The sequence below is a fragment of the Ranitomeya imitator genome, chromosome 7, assembly GCF_032444005.1.
Source record: "Ranitomeya imitator isolate aRanImi1 chromosome 7, aRanImi1.pri, whole genome shotgun sequence".
Classification (NCBI taxonomy): Eukaryota; Metazoa; Chordata; class Amphibia; order Anura; family Dendrobatidae; genus Ranitomeya; species Ranitomeya imitator.
Window position 1 is genome coordinate 34,606,437 of NC_091288.1, and position 20,258 is coordinate 34,626,694.

Here is a 20,258-nt window from a genome sequence, read left to right on the forward strand (position 1 = left end):
TAATAATAAAACTGCTAAATATTTAACAAAATAAAAAACACAAATGTGAAATACATAAAGAAAATCCACAATCCGAGTGACAAGTACTCCGGGGAGAACACATACATAAGTCATAATAAAACGACACACTGAATAGTACAACAGGGGATTCTGAATATCATGTGGATAAAAAGCTGGTCTCATATCGTTAGACATTCAGGTTGAAGATTAGTAACTCCATGAGAACAATAAACAAATACTCACAATGGTTAGTAAGCATACCATGTGTTACAGCATAATAATCATACACAGCATGCAAGCTAGCAATTTCACACTGAAATACCACACTGAATCGTTTGCCGCAGGCATTAATTGACAGCAATTTCAAAAAAAGAGACCCAATGCCGCTTTAACTGATGTGTATATTTTACCAACGGTTTGTAACAAAATATTTATTTAGGATTGGTTAAAAGGATGAGATTCTATCGATTCAGATGTGGCCATACTGGAATCTATAGATCCTAAAATGCAAGTAATGAAAAAAACAAAGTAAATTGATTTGATTGAGGCTTGCTGTCGATTCAACACCCCCATCGCCTCTTCCGGATCTTGATTCACGAAATGTATGTACAAAGACTATGTTACACCAATGTACTCGGAAACGGTCCTGTGGAAAATCTGAGATCCTCACTGCTACTCTCCTAAGTTGCTCAATCATTTATAAGATTTACTCTATCTCAGGGAATTGCTCACCGTGGATTTTTAAATTTAAATTAGTCTTTAATTGAATGTCAAATGGACATGTTATCAAACAGTGATCGTTGTCGACCCGCCACTGGAATGCCCACAGATTCCAAAAACTGATTTTCGGTGGTAAGGGTGGCTATATACATCGCCCTAAACATTAGATTATTGTCGGGCCGGTGAAATGCTCATTTTGCCTCTTGCACACTCGTAGTACCTTGGCTAAGAAGGCATGAGTTCGGAGGAAGAAAGGGGTAGTTCTCGTGGCAGCTTATCGTCCCTTGAGAAATAACAGGTTCTGGCTCGTTGAAAAACAACTGCCTAATCACTCTCTCCCCCAACATCTACCTAATGGGTTATTCAGGTGTCATACATTTTTCTCATAAGCAAAAATGGATGATTTTCAGTGGTTTGGATCAGATTTTTATTAGCGTTTGGTTAATTTTACTATCAGTGGTTCACCATGGAATTTTTTGCGAATGAAAAGATTTCCCAAGCTTCTCTTATCAAAGAATAGACAGCACCACGAATGGCATCCCAGTGCGGTCCGATTTCTTTCAAGTGCTCATAGACTTGCACTCTCAAATTTGATGTGTGACTCAGATAAAAATCAGACATTTCTCTCGGTTTAGATATGGACTACTCAGTCCGCAAAAGTAGATGGGCATGTGAACAACCTCATAAACCGGGTACAAGTTCTATCCATTGATAAAAACGGGTAGAAATTGTAAAAAACATGAAAAACTGATGTTTCAAAGAGTCTGAAGGTGAAGATTCATGAGGCCTCCATACTCATTGGATAATTTAATTATCTGCACAAATGTTTATAGCCAATGTAAGAGAAACCGCCAAAAGAAAAATTGTCCTGCTCTTGGAATCCATGGTTCCCAGCAATTAGACTACCAAAGTTTGGCTAAGAGTGCATGAGTTTGGTTGGGAGAAAGGAGAGTAAGCTCTTGTGGCAGCTTATCGCCCACTGAAAAATAATAGGTTCTGGTTCGTTGAAATACAACTGCCTGTTCCTCCTTCTCTCCCTCAATATTTATCTAATGGCTTTTCAGTCGTTAGTGATTTTTCTCGTACGTAAAACTGGTCGATTTCCGCCTGTAGTTTGTATTAGATTTTCGTTAGTTATTGGTCAGTTTTTACCATCAGTGTTTCATCAAGACTTTTTTTGCGTATGAGAAGTTTTCTCAAGCTTCCCTTATCAAACAATGGACATCACCACGAGTCGCATCTCGATGCGGTCCGATTTGTTTTCATGAACACATAGACTTGCATTGCCGAGTTTAATCTGGGACTCAGATCAAAATCAGGTATGTCGCCATGTTTTGATGCAGAACACTTAGTCAGCAAAAAGTAGACGAGCTTGTGAACAGCCACATAAACTAGCTACAAGTTCTATGATAAAAAGAGATAGGACTCGTTAAAAAACATGAAACACTGAAGTCTGAAATAATCATAAGGAAAAGATTCATGAGAGCACCATACTCTTTGGATAATCAAATGGTCTTGACAAATGCTTATAGCTAACTTAAGAGTAAACACCAAGAGCAAAATTGTCCTGTTCTTGGTATCCATGGGTCCAAACAATCACACCAACAAAGTTTAGAGTTTCACATGTTCTCTCAACATGTCATAAGACACTACGGTAATTTAGGAAAAAGCCAAGACAATGGCTCTAACAATGAAGCTTGGTGTGATCAACAGACATGGCCATACATATCAGTAGCGAAAAGGAATGTTGAAGCTGGGTGGACTTTGCTCTGATTGACACAGTCTTTCATTATGTATGTAGACTAATAAAAGCTTCTTCACAGGCATTAGAATTTTGGCAGACAATGAAGAAGAATCTGCCCCCTTGGACACTCATGCCACCCATCTGTTGGTGGTGGCTATCTTTTAGATCTTCGGTTGTGTGATGTTGGAGAAAAGTCAAATTAGGATAGTTATTCTCATTTTCTAGATCAAAGGCACAGTTCTTTATGATGCTTGTAGACTAATACAAGGCTTTTACTCTTAATAGGTTTTAGAATCTTGGTAGACAAGGGAGAAGAATCCAACCTCTAGGTCACTCATGCACAGATCTTTTGGTGGTGGTTATGTTTTAGAACTTCTGTTTCATAATATTGGAGAACACTCACATTATGATAACTAGCGTCTAGTTTCTTAACACCCTTACCCAAGTAGAAAGGCTTGTTGGTTCTCCTACTACCGAGAACTCAAAAAATGTTTCAACACCTTCAAGACTGTTATTCCCACTCTCACCTATGTGTGTACAGCCTGACCAGCAATTTTCTAAAATGTTAGCATGTCTCATGTAACCTTGAGATTTGGTGATTCCCTACTTGGAAATACTCAATATTTACAATAATACACAAGGCAAACCATTTCAGTGGGCATCGTAGTGCATAACGCATGCATAAATAGATAAACTTAAAAATAAAAAAATAAAATAAACCATACCCCCTGCCATCCAGGAATGTGAAACTAGTTTTAAGGAGACAAAAGAGGAGTGAATGAAGAAAATATGCAATTTTGTTTTGCTTCTTTCAACTTTACCTCTTTGCTACCAGAGGATGAATATTGCAATAAATAACGATGTGTCTGGCAGCAAAGGAGTTAACTAGATCTCATTACTGTACCTCCAACCCTGTAAAATTAAAAAAATAAATAAATACATGGCGGTTAGGAGTTCAGTTACGTTTATGTTAGATGCATAAGTTCCGTTTAATTGATTCGTATTATTGATTATCAGCCATTTCCATATTGTATGCTGGCGCGCAAGAAAGCTGGGCATCGAAATACACATTTCACAGATTCAATAATGCCCCCGATCATTATCAGGCCAGAAGAGGGCACCGAATCTCATAAATCATGCAACAGGCAAATTAACATGCCAGGCAAAGTGGCACTCTTAAGCATCAGAGAAAACATTTGTTAATCACACATTACCTTTGATATCGCGACCATTGTCTGATATTCAGCAGAACAAAGGGAAATACAAAAGAGAATACACTAAATGGGTTGAACTCAAAAAAAGACAAAAATACAAAGAAAATAATTTTTTGGGTAATTGTAAAGAAAATCAAACAATTAAAAAGTTACACCCTTTTACACCTTGGTCACCCTTTTACACCTAGGTCAAATTTTCCTTTCAAGTAACCAGTCTACCTTCATTCTTTTTTAGAAACAGCGTCACTTTGTCCATAGGTTTTGTCTGGCATGTTGCAGCGCAGCTATGTTCATTGCAATGTGGTTAAAGTGGCTAAACATAAAAAATAAATGTGAAAAAAAAATCACAGTATTTAGTTCTCCTTGTACTTTAATCCTATTTTGGTCTCTTAAATCCTATTTGGTCTTTATATAAATAAATCTATTCTATGTGTTCGGTGTCTGGTTGCACTTGCAAGACAACTGGCTGCAGCAGGAACCTCCCCCCCTCTGCTCTGTAATAGGAGAAAAATGGCATGAAGCCATAATCATTGATTAAAGGGAACCTGGAATATAAGATAACGCTATTGACCTGCAGATATGGCGTTAATCTTCAGGTGAATAGTATTCTGACACTGTGCAATGGCGGCACTGAGAGCCCGTCTGCCAGGAGGAAATTAACTTTATTTCTCCCGACTGTGTTGAGGTTTCAGTCATAGGGGAGGCACCAACACCAGCAGTTCAGAATTAGGATCGGCTTTCAGCCAGCCGCTGCTCTCTATTCATAGGGCGGTGACTGAAACCATGTCAGCGCTGCCTCGATCACTGAAACCTGAACACTGCCAGGAGGAATAAAGCTAATTTCCTCCCGGCAGCGGGGCTTTCAGTGCGGGCGCCAATCAGATTTCTCATTTTCTGATATGGAGTTCCAAGTGTGCCGCATTGACGTCTGCAGTAATTAAATAACAATTTGCTAGCATAGAGCCGCCACTAGAGGGAGCTTAAGTGCTTACTGAATACTGTTTGTTTTATACAGTTTTTGGAAATATAAGAAAAATGAAAAAAAAAATGGTCAGAATGGTTCCCAGGTTTTCCACTGCTTGCAGGAACCATTGGTCTCTACTTTCTCGTTCCTCTCAACACATAAGAAATGACCATTCGGCCAATAATTGGCCACAGTACTGACCCGTCAAATTCAGTGCTTGACTGAGCTAGAACAAGAGTGGTTGGGTTCATTCAGATGAGTATTTCTTCTATTTTTATGCAATTTTATGCATTTTTTTTTAAGTTCTGAAAAACAGAACAATATGCAGGAACCTCCTTAGCTTCCTGTAGTAGTAGCTACAAGAACTCATTTTGGTTTTTAGCTAGAATTTTGGAGCTCAGCATCAGTGAAACAGCTCAGATCACTATAAACATCTAATGAGAACTGATTTAATACAGAAATCTGGACCTAAAAATGATGTAAAATTAAGAGGTAAATGTTCCCTTTAAATGAGTATAAAATGGAACTATACATGTCGCTGGACCCTTATCGCCAGCTTGCTATAGGAACGCGGGCAGGAAATAGTAAAATAAAATGTATAGGCATACAAGACTTTCATTTTTAAGGTCACTATCTATTATTGCTACTACTCACTTCTCCTCGAAGGGAATACAATACAGAACTCTGCAGGACACTTGGGAGAGAAATGATTTGGAAAGATGCCCTGACTAGCATATAGCTAAGATCAAACGATCAATAAAAATATCTGTTCCAAATAGCAATGTCTCCAGCTCCAGCTATTTTAATAATGGTTCCCTGCAAGACTGGTTCTAATTTAATATTAACCCCTTGCGTCCCATTCAGTACACCTCAGATATCACTTTATTTAGGTCATTTTATGATATGGAATGTATCTAGATTCCTACAACTTCAATGTTTCATGGCACACACTTGCCAACTTGACTTGAGAAACAGAACCCAATTAAACCAACATCATTCTTAGCCATCAAACCATTAGATGGGTTTAGGGTGTGTGCACACATTGTAGATTTGCCTGCAAATTTTTCCGCACTAAATCTGCACCTCTTGGCAGAAAACGCAGTTGCGTTTTTTATACTTTTTTTGCATTTTCTGCGTGGTTTTGATGCGTTTTTTATATGCAGATTTGTATGCATTTTTGAAAGCTTAATAGATGCACTGATGAATAGCATCATGATTTTATGCGATTGCTCATGCACACACCGACCAATTATATCGGACGACTGCTAGCCGCGGTTCTCACGAATACCACTCGTACCCATGATATTCTATGGGGCTGTACACATGCCCGATTCTTTCCGATCCAATGGACAAAAATTGGAGGCATGTCAAAGTTTGATCGGAGTGTTGGATCAGAAACCGCAATACAAATCTATGGGTCCGTTGAAAACATCGGACCGCACTTGGATGACATCTAAATACCGTCTGGTTTTCACAAACTGGCAGAATAGAGAAGGTGGAGAAACTTTATTTTTTCTTTCTCTTCCACCTCTGAGAAAAACTGATGTCACTCTGATTGAACCCTGATCAAAGTTGTATCAGAATAATTGGAATACCGGTAATCAGAATAATCGGCGGTGTGCCCGAACCCTTTTCCTAATAATGGTGATAAGGCTGTAGAGTTCTATTTATTTAGCACAGCTATATACATGATAGCTAGAAGTCCAAATTATGCAAGAGTAGGGGTTCCAAAGTCCTCCATGTGAATGGAGAACTAGTAAGCATGTGCGACCCCTGCTCCATTCACTGTTTGTAGGACTGGTGGTCACACATGCTCCCAACCCCTTGCCCCTTTGTTCCCAGAATCAGTGGTAGTCTCAGCACCCTGTACTCATAGTGATCATACATTTATCATCTATCCTATGGACAGGACCCATTCCTTTTGCAAAGTCCATCCCCATCAGATGTCTGACAGTTGAAAGTGACAAATATATAAGGAGAAACCTTTTTTTTTATTTGCCAGAGTTTTACAAAATTGGCTTTTTCTTGAGATTCAAATGCAGTGAGGTCAAGTGTAATTTCTAAATTTAGGAAGCAAACGTCAAGAAGTTTTTGGCACGTAAAACTTCTTAAAATATTGCAAGTTTTTTATGGAACTCCAAGTGGCACAAAAATATTTTTGTGTTTTTTTCACTAGTCCTGATCATCTCCATCAAATTTTTGAAAAGGGGACCGAGCTTTGCTGCAACAAGGCACAGCCAATAACACCACAATAATTTACACAATTCCAATGGTTTTTTATTGCAGTGCTGGAGTGGTGAAACTAACCCAAGTTCCCTGCACGTAGCCTCATACTTACTTGCTGCCGTCTTCATCTTTTATCAGTTCTGCTCTGCTTGGTCTTCAGCAGTTTGTGACTTGGCGGATCACTCCAGTGTTTGCTGAGCGATCCAGAAGTAACAACTCATAGTAAGTCTTTGAGAGCCAGAACAAGGCCAGGATGAGACTCTTATAGACTTACATTGAGAGCTTGTGACTGTTACCCTTGACTTACGGTCAGTCAGAATTTGCAGTCACGAGATGACGATGTGGGAATGGAGCGGCAGCAGGAAGAGCTGAAGACGGCAGCTGATAAGTACAAGACTAGGGTAAGGGAACTTATGTTAGTAGCACCACCCTAGCACTGAAATAAAAAAACCCAAAGGAGTGGGACTTAAAAGTGGCAGAAATTGTGATAAAAATCTACTCCATTGGCACATGACAGCTGAACAATTTGACAAGTTTATTACTAGACACATGCATTTTAATGAATTTGGATCATCTTACTCCAGTGCAATGTTCAAGACCGTTGTGCAAAATACCTGCCTCAATGAATCGATCAGGGTCTTTGTGTTTCTTTAAATTTATCATGGTCTTCGACAAAAATTATAGTACACATGGATCAGTTCCTAACATCTGCTCTTATCAACCAGTTTTCCAGACTCGCAAATGGAAAATCTGCCAAGTTGCATGCGGTAACATGCTCTCATTGCTCATACTGCTCATACTGCTACATAACTTATCACATGCAACCCTGTGAAACCTCTAAGAAAGCTGGACTGGAAGCCATATTGGCTGGGTCCAAGATTTCCTCGAAATAGATATAAGAATATAATAGATAAAAAATATAATTTTTATCATCCTGATTGATGAGGACCATGTATAGTGTGACGATCATTTCAAAACTAAGGCCAGATCCACATGCCCGACAATCACAAAAGCTATCAAGTTCGGGTGGAGAAACCTGCAAGCATTGACATTGTGGCCCATAATCAAACCATGACCACTTTATATAGCGATCGTTTGGGGTGCCCATTGCCATCCATCAATCAAATCTTCTGACATGTTACTACAACACAATTTGGCATTCACATGTTGGAAGGTATGGTTAAAGTCCATTTCTCCTTCCGAAAATCGCTTATTTTAAGGCATAAGACAACATCGTCTTGTTTAAAAAGAGGGTATCATACCTTCACTCGCATGTCGGTCTCTGAAAACACTTTTGGGGTGAATGCTAAATCCTTCAATATCCTGCACTGAAGATGCTCGTCTCATGCTACAAATGCTTTCTTTCGACCTTGAATGAGACAAATGAGACCCTGCATGCATCACGTCCGGAAATAGTTGGTCCCATTGTCGTTTAGGTGAGGAATGGTCCAGAGGTCCAGTTATATTAACCAAAGGTGAACACTTGTTTGAGTCGATCAGTGCTTTGGTGTCATCAGCTTCTGATGGGCTGCAACTTTCCTTCGTAGGGGATTTAAAGTGCTTCATGGCCATGGAGTCATCGCTGTGCTTGGATGAGTCCACGATGACGGCATCAGGATCTTCCTGCGGTAAGGACTGTTTTCTGTAGTTTACAAGTCTCAGTGATGGTAACCGGAATCCAAACAATTTACCTAAAAGACAAATTTAATTTAAATATTAAAAAATGCTATCTTTTTGTATGAAAAATATAAGTCTATAGGCAGATTAATATATTGAGTACCAATGGTTGTCTTGTTTATAAAACCTATTGTAATATGGCTTTATCAGTGGTCACCTTGTAACTTTAAAAATGGCTACAATTAACAAACTTAGCACAAGCCACTCCATTTACCAGCTCCCAGGGGTTGTCCTGGCCTTCGCCCTTTTACCCATGTACAGGGATCTGCACTTACTCAGGGGCCCCTGGGCTGGGGTAACGACGTTAGCTGCTGGCCAGTGGTGCAGGTTGGCAGGAGTGGTCAGGTAAATTAATCTGAACCAGGAGGGTAGCAAAGGTAAAAAAAAAAATCAGAGGACGCAAATGTAGCCAGTAAATGGTCTTGAACAAGGTCGAAATAGGAAAATAAAATACTCAAGACAGGAGCTAAAAAACAGGACTGAACCAGAGGTGAATGAGGCTGGATTTGGCAGATTGCAGCAATATGTTGGGGTGTGTTGCTTTCCAATAGGTGGGATACTCCAGATACACAGCACACACCAAAACTGCCAGGCTGGACAGTACTACAGGTACCAATCACTCTGTGTCACCCAGAGCTTCTGGATCCAAGGTCTCCTCCATCACCAGTGCAGCCTGCAGAATAAATATGGCAGCACCTGGTGACAGAAGCAGATGTCACAGGAGCAGGGCCCAGGAGGAGATGTGACACCCATTTGTAAAACAACCTTACATAATAATAAAAATAAAATAATCAATAATAAACAATAAAAAAATTATTTCAATTGATACCGTGCTACCACTACTTAAAAGGGAACCTGTCAACTGATTCCTTCTGCTCGAACCCAGAGCAGTTATTATTTGCGTTATTGCTGTCTTGAATGTGTATCGCTTGCTCACCGAGCCCCACTCCATACAGCCAACCAATTCCAGCCCTGTGCTGATGAGGGCCTAAAGCCCGAAACACGTGTCCACAGGTAGGAATTGGTTGGCTGTGTAAATTTAGAAACTAATCCGCAGCATTGCACGCTTGGCGGTTCCAAGCGCTGTGGATTAGACTGGGGTGGAAAGAGATGATTTGCATAGCTCCGCCTACTGCAAAGGATTCTGGGTAAACCAGCTATTCTTTGTATTATGCTGCTTGCAAGTACTTTCCGTTTCAGGAAAGCATCCACTATGTATTTCCTTTAAGTAGAGGGCTTTTCGGTCTCTTTCGTCCCGCTACATTTAGCCCAACTTGGGTCTCTCCCTAAGGTGGCTAGCATGTGTGTATCGCTTGCTCACCGAGCCCCACTCCATACAGCCAACCAATTCCAGCCCTGTGCTGATGAGGGCCTAAAGCCCGAAACACGTGTCCACAGGTAGGAATTGGTTGGCTGTGTAAATTTAGAAACTAATCCGCAGCATTGCACGCTTGGCGGTTCCAAGCGCTGTGGATTAGACTGGGGTGGAAAGAGATGATTTGCATAGCTCCGCCTACTGCAAAGGATTCTGGGTAAACCAGCTATTCTTTGTATTATGCTGCTTGCAAGTACTTTCCGTTTCAGGAAAGCATCCACTATGTATTTCCTTTAAGTAGAGGGCTTTTCGGTCTCTTTCGTCCCGCTACATTTAGCCCAACTTGGGTCTCTCCCTAAGGTGGCTAGCATGTGTGTATCGCTTGCTCACCGAGCCCCACTCCATACAGCCAACCAATTCCAGCCCTGTGCTGATGAGGGCCTAAAGCCCGAAACACGTGTCCACAGGTAGGAATTGGTTGGCTGTGTAAATTTAGAAACTAATCCGCAGCATTGCACGCTTGGCGGTTCCAAGCGCTGTGGATTAGACTGGGGTGGAAAGAGATGATTTGCATAGCTCCGCCTACTGCAAAGGATTCTGGGTAAACCAGCTATTCTTTGTATTATGCTGCTTGCAAGTACTTTCCGTTTCAGGAAAGCATCCACTATGTATTTCCTTTAAGTAGAGGGCTTTTCGGTCTCTTTCGTCCCGCTACATTTAGCCCAACTTGGGTCTCTCCCTAAGGTGGCTAGCATGTGTGTATCGCTTGCTCACCGAGCCCCACTCCATACAGCCAACCAATTCCAGCCCTGTGCTGATGAGGGCCTAAAGCCCGAAACACGTGTCCACAGGTAGGAATTGGTTGGCTGTGTAAATTTAGAAACTAATCCGCAGCATTGCACGCTTGGCGGTTCCAAGCGCTGTGGATTAGACTGGGGTGGAAAGAGATGATTTGCATAGCTCCGCCTACTGCAAAGGATTCTGGGTAAACCAGCTATTCTTTGTATTATGCTGCTTGCAAGTACTTTCCGTTTCAGGAAAGCATCCACTATGTATTTCCTTTAAGTAGAGGGCTTTTCGGTCTCTTTCGTCCCGCTACATTTAGCCCAACTTGGGTCTCTCCCTAAGGTGGCTAGCATGTGTGTATCGCTTGCTCACCGAGCCCCACTCCATACAGCCAACCAATTCCAGCCCTGTGCTGATGAGGGCCTAAAGCCCGAAACACGTGTCCACAGGTAGGAATTGGTTGGCTGTGTAAATTTAGAAACTAATCCGCAGCATTGCACGCTTGGCGGTTCCAAGCGCTGTGGATTAGACTGGGGTGGAAAGAGATGATTTGCATAGCTCCGCCTACTGCAAAGGATTCTGGGTAAACCAGCTATTCTTTGTATTATGCTGCTTGCAAGTACTTTCCGTTTCAGGAAAGCATCCACTATGTATTTCCTTTAAGTAGAGGGCTTTTCGGTCTCTTTCGTCCCGCTACATTTAGCCCAACTTGGGTCTCTCCCTAAGGTGGCTAGCATGTGTGTATCGCTTGCTCACCGAGCCCCACTCCATACAGCCAACCAATTCCAGCCCTGTGCTGATGAGGGCCTAAAGCCCGAAACACGTGTCCACAGGTAGGAATTGGTTGGCTGTGTAAATTTAGAAACTAATCCGCAGCATTGCACGCTTGGCGGTTCCAAGCGCTGTGGATTAGACTGGGGTGGAAAGAGATGATTTGCATAGCTCCGCCTACTGCAAAGGATTCTGGGTAAACCAGCTATTCTTTGTATTATGCTGCTTGCAAGTACTTTCCGTTTCAGGAAAGCATCCACTATGTATTTCCTTTAAGTAGAGGGCTTTTCGGTCTCTTTCGTCCCGCTACATTTAGCCCAACTTGGGTCTCTCCCTAAGGTGGCTAGCATGTGTGTATCGCTTGCTCACCGAGCCCCACTCCATACAGCCAACCAATTCCAGCCCTGTGCTGATGAGGGCCTAAAGCCCGAAACACGTGTCCACAGGTAGGAATTGGTTGGCTGTGTAAATTTAGAAACTAATCCGCAGCATTGCACGCTTGGCGGTTCCAAGCGCTGTGGATTAGACTGGGGTGGAAAGAGATGATTTGCATAGCTCCGCCTACTGCAAAGGATTCTGGGTAAACCAGCTATTCTTTGTATTATGCTGCTTGCAAGTACTTTCCGTTTCAGGAAAGCATCCACTATGTATTTCCTTTAAGTAGAGGGCTTTTCGGTCTCTTTCGTCCCGCTACATTTAGCCCAACTTGGGTCTCTCCCTAAGGTGGCTAGCATGTGTGTATCGCTTGAATGTTCTAGTCATAAATGCTGCAGCACTTAAGAGAAGACATACCTTAAAAACCTGGCTGGGGAATAAATGTCTCATATGACTAATCCAAGACAGGTCCCTGGTGGGTTTTCTCCACCCAGATCTATTTGATTGACAGGTCTCTCCTTAGATAGATATGGGGAGAAACCGGTCAATGTAGGGTTGTGCAGGGAGATATCGTGGTGGATCTGCCTTGGACTAGTCATCCGACATCTAACATATGGTGGCACGGAAGAGAAATGAAACACTTGCCACTGGGTTCTCTTGCAGATAACAGCTGATCATTAAGGATTCCATCTTATTTTGGGGGGATATTTATACCAAAAAGGATGATTCAATGTGGACAACTCTATTGATGCATATTACGAATCCACTATATCTTGTATGACGGGAACTCTTTGATGGGTAAATAGCCTTCACAAGAGAACAGAAGAATTGTAAAAGGGCAATATAGGAGTGCAATAAACAAGGCCCGTTTGGGTCTATGGTCTTTCTCTATAGTTTCCATTATCGTGTGAGCCATGATTTTTTTTAACACACTAAATTGTTCTTTTATCTCTACCTATAACAAGTACTGCACGACCTACCATCCTTGCCTATAAAGTCTCTTATCTTTTGTCTGATTTTTATTTTGTATATATTGTTAGGTGCTATTTGGTACACTTATGTGATGTACATTATTATTATTTTTGTAAGGTTGATCCCTATTCTTCATTTTCTATTTTTAAAGGGACAATATAAAAGGTATGATGACAAACCTCTAAATATTTGACTCCCTACACTCGGGTCATTTTATGCCCCAGCCCATATACTTCTAGGAAAACCCTTATAGGGACATAAATTCCATAAACCTGCACACTATAATGTTGGGTAGGAAGCTGCACTGATGGCTTTTCATGATGAGTGTACAGGAAAGAAATATATCTTGGTACCGTATTAGCCAGTAGATAGAAAAATATTTAGAATTGAGAGTCCTCAGTGGTTGATACCTTTTAATGGCTAACTGAAAAGATGGGAACAAATTGCAAGCTTTCGAGACTACATATGTAGTATGTACGTATGTAGTCTCGAAATCTTGCAATTTGTTACCATCTTTTCAGTTAGCCATTAAAAGGTATCAACCACTGAGGACTCTCAATTCTAAATATTTTTCCAAGATGAGTGTGTAATTATACCTGCAGATATAAACTGCACAAATACTTCTCTTTAAAAAAAAAAATCATAATCTATGACTTTACACAGAATAAAGATAAATAATCAGGGGGCAGACATAGTTTCCAAAAGAGCCATTTTTCAAAAAGAACTACAAATGTGCAGGACTTTTATAGATTTGCATGAAAAGTGGCGTTTCTAAGGAATTATAATAGGTCTATCAGTGTTTAGCTTTGATGGACATATTAGGAGGTATTGGTGCATCGGGGGACATGCTCTTCAAGTTACGCCTCGTACTATACAGCTTTATTCATGGAAGTAGAGAACGGTACAGATCCTCGATAAGTATGGCTTATGATAAGTTGCATTCTGTGCACTTCTACACAATTAGGAGTAGGCGCTGTTTGTGAAGATGTGTACTAGCGCATGTATTGACGTAACTGTTGGTTCCAGTGTAATCTTTGATTGCAGTGAGGTGTTGCTCGAATCAATCATCTTCTGGATGCGGTAAAACCCTATAATATGAGGCAGATTAGTCACAAACCTCCATACATTCAATTCATGCCAGTGGAGCACACTAGTATGTAAGCACACACCGAGAAACATGGATCTGGAGCGATAATGTGGACAGAAATTTCTAAATCTATAAAAGTAATATTCCAAATTGTCCAAAATTGTGAATCTCCCATGAGCAGATAAGGAAGACAGAACTAATTGTGATATTTGTCGGACCTAGGCTAAGGCTGCACAGCAACTTTGGTCACACGATCAAAGTTTGCTGAGTGAAACTGTTCACGTGCTATATAAATTAATGAAGCCCCTGATGAAGCCACAAGTCTGGTTGCAATACACATGGGGCTTTCTCTCTCTCTCTGTCATGCGTCTGGATTCGAACCCTTGATTCTGTGGTCGGTGTCTCTTTCCACTGAGCCACCTTTTCTTTGGGTGTTCTAGTTCTGTTATCTTTGTTTCTGTCGGTTTTTGGGTAACAGGTGTTTTTCATTTAGTCTGTGTGTCTGTCCTATCACCTTTCGGGTTCAGCTTCCACTACTGGTGTTTCTTGCTGTGATTGACTTTTTTGGATTCAATCACTTTGATGTAGTTGGTGTTGGTTTCAGTTGCTTTGTAGGTGATTCCTTTTCTCCTTAGTGATCTGCTACTCTAGCGATCCCAGGACATTCAGGATAAGACGTCGTTGAGTGGAGGCGCCATTGCGTTATCTTAGGGTGCCAACCTGCACGGTCAGGCAGGGACTAACCACGGTCAGAAAAGGGCTTTTCCTAGTCTGAACAGAGACCTGTCAGCTTCAGGTATTTGTCTTCCTGTTTTGTACATTTACTTGTGTGAATGTGCGTTGGTGGTCATAACACCCTCCCTCCTCTGCCTCAACTTACAGGTCCGTCCTATTCCCATTATCGCATGGTAAACTCTGCTGTTCTTTTCATTACAGATATTTTCTGCTGATTTCCCCAGTACAGGGTTTATTATATTACTACAGTTGTGTTCCAGGCAGTTATTGTTATCTCTGACATCCTATTAATTATACGGAGTATATCATTTGTTATATTTGTAATATTCAATACTTTAGTTCATTTTAAAGGGTACTCGCTTATGTTATATATTTTTTGGTAGAGGTGGGCAGGTTATTACCTTATTGAGGGCACGTTGTACTGATTGCTGCCTATTGTTTTTTTATGTGTTTTTTTATCTTTGTCCTTTTTGTAAATTTGTATAATAAAATTATTTGTACTTCCAAAGATACCTTTAGCACTTGCATACTTTTTTCTTTTTGTTTTAAATAGAAATTAAAGGGATCACATTGCGACACTTATACGGATGTGACAAGCAAGTTGCAAAAAATCCAATTACTTGTTAATGGGACACATTCACTTCTACATAGTGCCGTGATGTAGCAGTACCGAGCGAACGTCGGTAGCACGGCGGCTGTGTGTAGACCAAAGCTAATATAAAAAAACAAAAGTTTATATACACTCACGGATCAGTGAATTTTCTTTTTTTTTTCACTAACTATAAATATACCCTGAAACAATCTTTTATCTAATTTTATTTTCACATTTCATATTTTTTTACATTTTTCTTTACATTAGTTTGTGAGCAGCCATTTTGTTCTAAGATACTACAATAACTCTAATTCTAGAGATGAGCTTCACAGTCACAGACCTCAATGAAAACAGCCAGAAAACAATCTATCGACTTCTATATATATAAAAAAAGTGCTGTGGGCATGATCTGAAACATGTGCAGAGGTCCCTGTGCAAGGAAGGGGAGGAGGATCTGAGCTGTTGCTATTACCTTCTGGAAATGAAGGTATCCTGTGTTATCAACCGTCAAGGTGATTGCAGTGCTTTACTTTTTACTAAAAGTTAACTTTTAATGGTGTGTTTTTTTTTATGGGTTGTCCGCAATATGCCACATTCATTTATGTGGGCGTTATGCAATGCAATGCTATGCTATAATTATGCTGCAGGAAAAAAAATATGACTGCCAATGTTTTAAAGGGAAACTGTCAGCAGGTTTCTGCTATGTAATCTGAGGACAGCATGAGGTAGCATCTGAGACACTGAATTCAGCGATGAGTTACATATTGTGTGATGTTTACTTACAATGAAGGTTTTATCACTAGAAGATTATCGTTGCCTGGACCACAGTGCACATGAGCACTTGTCCGACCACGCCTCCTCCTCTGATAAGCAGCTCACTGTCAATAGACAATGTAAACAAAATGCTGTGGTGTGGAAGAGGTTGGTAGTGGTGCGGGTGATACGTGCTGATGCACTGCTATGTATAGCACAAGCGATCAGCTTCAAGTCCCTCAAAGGAACTATTGAATACAGTAAAAAGTGAGGAAAATAAAAGTTTAAAGAAATGAAAAAAAAACCCCACAAAAGTTCAAATCATCCCACTGTTACCCCATTGAAAATATGAGAATAAAATACCCCACATATTTGCTATTGTTGCATTCATAAAAGTTCAATCTATGAAAATAAATGAATCGGATCAGTAAAAAAATTAAAATATAAGAATTCCTATGACTACATTGCAATAAAATGCAATAAGAGGCGCTCAAAACATAGTATCTTCCCCAAAGTGATATTAGTAGAAATATTAGCACAGGACGCAAAAAATAAGGCTTCACACAGCCCTATATCCTGAAAAATGAAAACATTACGGGATCAGAAAATGGCAACAAAGGCTAATTTTTTTTTTCTTACAAATTTCAGAATTTTTTTTTCATACCACTAATATACGGTAATAATAATAATCTTTATTTATATAGTGTCAACATATTCCGCAGCACTATAGATAACAACTATACATGTTTGGTATCTGTATACTTGTACTGACTGTTATGACCTGGTGGTCAGGACAATAATGGACCTGGTGGTTAAGAGCACACGGAAAGACCTGATAGTTACTGATAATATAGGACGAGCTCTGGGACGTGGGAACTCTCCTGACCGCAATCCCTAATCCTATCAAACACACTAGAAATAGCCGTGGATTGCTCCTAACGCTCCCTATGCAACTCGGCACAGCCTAAGGAACTAGCTAGCCCTGAAGATAGAAAAATAAAGCCTACCTTGCCTCAGAGAAATTCCCCAAAGGAAAAGGCAGCCCCCCACATATAATGACTGTGAGTAAAGATGAAAATACAAACACAGAGATGAAATAGATTTAGCAAAGTGAGGCCCGACTTACTGAACAGACTGAGGATAGGAAAGGTAGCTTTGCGGTCAGCACAAAAACCTACAAAAAGACCACGCAGAGGGCGCAAAAAGACCCTCCGCACCGACTCACGGTGCGGAGGCGCTCCCTCTGCGTCCCAGAGCTTCCAGCAAGCAAGACAACAATCAAAATAGCAAGCTGGATAGAAAAATAGCAAACCAGAGAAATACAAGCAGGCACTTAGCTTCTGCTGGGAAGACAGGTCACAAGAACGATCCAGGAGTGAACTAGACCAATACTGGAACATTGACAGGTGGCATGGAGCAAAGATCTAAGTGGAGTTAAATAGAGCAGCCAGCTAACGAATCAACCTCGTCACCTGTGGAAGGAAACTCAGAAACACCCACAGCCACCCGAGGAAGTCCATGGACAGAACCAGGCGAAGTACCATTCATTACCACAGGAGAGAGCCCAACAACGGAATTCACAACAGTACCCCCCCTTGAGGAGGGGTCACCGAACCCTCACCAGAGCCCCCAGGCCGACCAGGATGAGCCAAATGAAAAGGCAGCCCCCCACATATAATGACTGTGACTAAAGATGAAAATACAAACACAGAGATGAAATAGATTTAGCAAAGTGAGGCCCGACTTACTGAACAGACTGAGGATAGGAAAGGTACCTTTGCGGTCAGCACAAAAACCTACAAAAAGACCACGCAGAGGGCGCAAAAAGACCCTCCGCACCGACTCACGGTGCGGAGGCGCTCCCTCTGCGTCCCAGAGCTTCCAGCAAGCAAGACAACAATCAAAATAGCAAGCTGGACAGAAAAATAGCAAACCAGAGAAATACAAGCAGGCACTTAGCTTCTGCTGGGAAAACAGGTCACAAGAACGATCCAGGAGTGAACTAGACCAATACTGGAACATTGACAGGTGGCATGGAGCAAAGATCTAAGTGGAGTTAAATAGAGCAGCCAGCTAACAAATTAACCTCGTCACCTGTGGAAGGAAACTCAGAAACACCCACAGCCACCCAAGGAAGTCCATGGACAGAACCAGCCGAAGTACCATTCATGACCACAGGAGGGAGCCCGACAACAGAATTCACAACAACTGACCTGGAGAATCATATTGCCAGGTCAGTTTTACCATGCAGTGAACATTTTACACAAAGAAATCCCCCAAAATTGTGAAATTGCATTATTTCTTGCAATTTTAATGCACTTGGAATTTTGTTCCCATTTTCCAGTACACTATCTGGTAAAATGAATGGTGTCATTCAAACTAAAAGTCGTCCCGCAAAAAACGAGCCCTCATATGACTATATTTATGGAAAAATTAAAAAAAAAAGTTATAGCTCTTGGAAGACGGGGAGGAAAAAGACGAAAACGAAAAGAACGGAAAACGGCCATGGTGTGAAAAGGTTAATACAATAAGTCATTTTTGTGTTAACTTCCCTTTAAGGCTACTTTCACACATCAGGGTTTTGCCATCAGGCACAATCCGTCGTATTTTGGAAAAAACGGATCCGACTAGCATATCCAGATAATTGGATAAAAAAAAATTGGAGCATGCTCAGTTTAAAAAAATGGAATCCGGCGCCGGAATTTGTCATTTTCCGGATCCGGCACCTTCCGGCTCCCATAGGCTTCCATTCTAGCAAACATCCGGAAGCGCCGGCGCTTCCGGCTTTTTCTCCGGAGACAAAAAACTTTACTATGTACGTTTTTTCCAGAAACCAGAAACGGCAGATTTGCCGGATCTGGCGAAAACCGGACGAAACGCAAGGTCATTCGGCGCTAATACAAGTCTAAGGGGAAAAAAACAGATCCGGTGGCAACATTCGCTGGATCAGTTTTTTTTTTTAAAGTAGCCGGATTGAACCTGACGGCGAAAACCTGATGTGTGAAAGTTGCCTAAGGAATACTGAAAGTCACTAAGGATTATGCCGCTGTTCAAGCACCTTGTTGTAGCCCATTAGAGCAACCATTTCTCAGTATGAGCTTCTAGAAGTGACACCTGCACATTCTTGGCGCCATTTACAGGAAAGAAGTGAAGAATCTGAGTAAGACCGTTCTCTCATCCCTGCAAGAATATTAACAAAATTGCTCCTAATTGCATTCCTAATAATAATTGTATAATATTCATAATGTAATTATTAGATTGCCTTGCGCAGGCGTGTACTACGGAGGACAGAGAATGAACTTCAATCCAATATTGCGGCCAGCATGCAGCCAGCGGGTAAGGAAAGGGTGAATCAAACACCTGAAAACTCCGCCCATATGACCATAAACCGGTCCCGCCAAATTCAGGTAATATATGTTAAATGGCACTATAATTGGCTGAACATTAAGAATCATGTGAATGCAGACATAACTGTAAAAACCTATAAAGGTAACGCAAGGATAAACTAAGGCTCCGCTCACACTGATCCAAGATCTGCACACAAGATCATACATCTGGAATCTGTAATTCGGTGTGTCCATAGAATTGTTCAATATATGGCAAAGGAGCTTTAAACTTTTAGAACTTTGAAAGTTTATAACTCTTTGAACTTATGAAATTCCTAAAATGAGACAATAAAAATCATACAGTTATACAAAGCATCTTAACATGTTGAACAATTAAGATTTCCGTTCACAGGATCTAAGAGATCTAGTACAACCACTGAGAACCAACACCATGTCATTATCCCTCCTCTGAATTTCTACTGGCATTTTCCAAACCCAATCTCGTCCATCATCCGTGTGATCTGTCACTGCACAGAATATGTTTCCACTGCTTCAGAGTCCAGGGTTGGCGGCTTTACACCTCTCCATCCAACACTCGGCATTGTGCTTGGTAATGTAAGGCTTCAATTGTGCTACTTGGTCATGGAAAGCCATGTCATGAAACTCCAGTCACATTGTTTTTGCACTGATGTTAAAGTGTAGCCTGTTAACAAAATAAATGCAGGTACTCTATATACTGATTGAAAGTGCAGATATAAGGAGAAAATTCAATTGTTGTCTTCCTGCAGCTGCTCACTTCCAGTCATTGGGGTAGTGCTGGGGCAGTGATCAGTGTAAAGCCAGAACCACACTTCTATTAAAACATTTAAAATGGTATTTATCTGCAAATATCCCTATGGCTGCAGGGAAACACTATTTTCTTTTTTTGCTCACAAGTTCCCTTTACTGTCAGAGGAGGTCTGGACTCTGCAATTAAGGAGTCAGCAGAGCGTTGGTGACTT

General features: G+C 41.0%; 1 protein-coding gene across 3 annotated transcripts in view; it reads right to left on the minus strand.

Annotated features, from left to right (window-relative positions):
- Positions 1 to 20,258, minus strand: part of KCNH7 (potassium voltage-gated channel subfamily H member 7) — a 406,313-nt gene that overhangs the window by 96,173 nt on the left and 289,882 nt on the right. For 2 of the 3 annotated variants that reach the window (XM_069733056.1, XM_069733055.1), the window contains exons 4-6: positions 8,131 to 8,559; positions 3,679 to 3,699; positions 3,190 to 3,213 (exon numbers count right to left, since the gene is read on the minus strand). In XM_069733056.1, coding sequence (XP_069589157.1) covers positions 3,190 to 3,213; positions 3,679 to 3,699; positions 8,131 to 8,559 — 474 coding nt within the window. The remainder of the gene's footprint in view (positions 1 to 3,189; positions 3,214 to 3,678; positions 3,700 to 8,130; positions 8,560 to 20,258) is intronic. The other variant, XM_069733057.1, reaches the window with a different exon arrangement.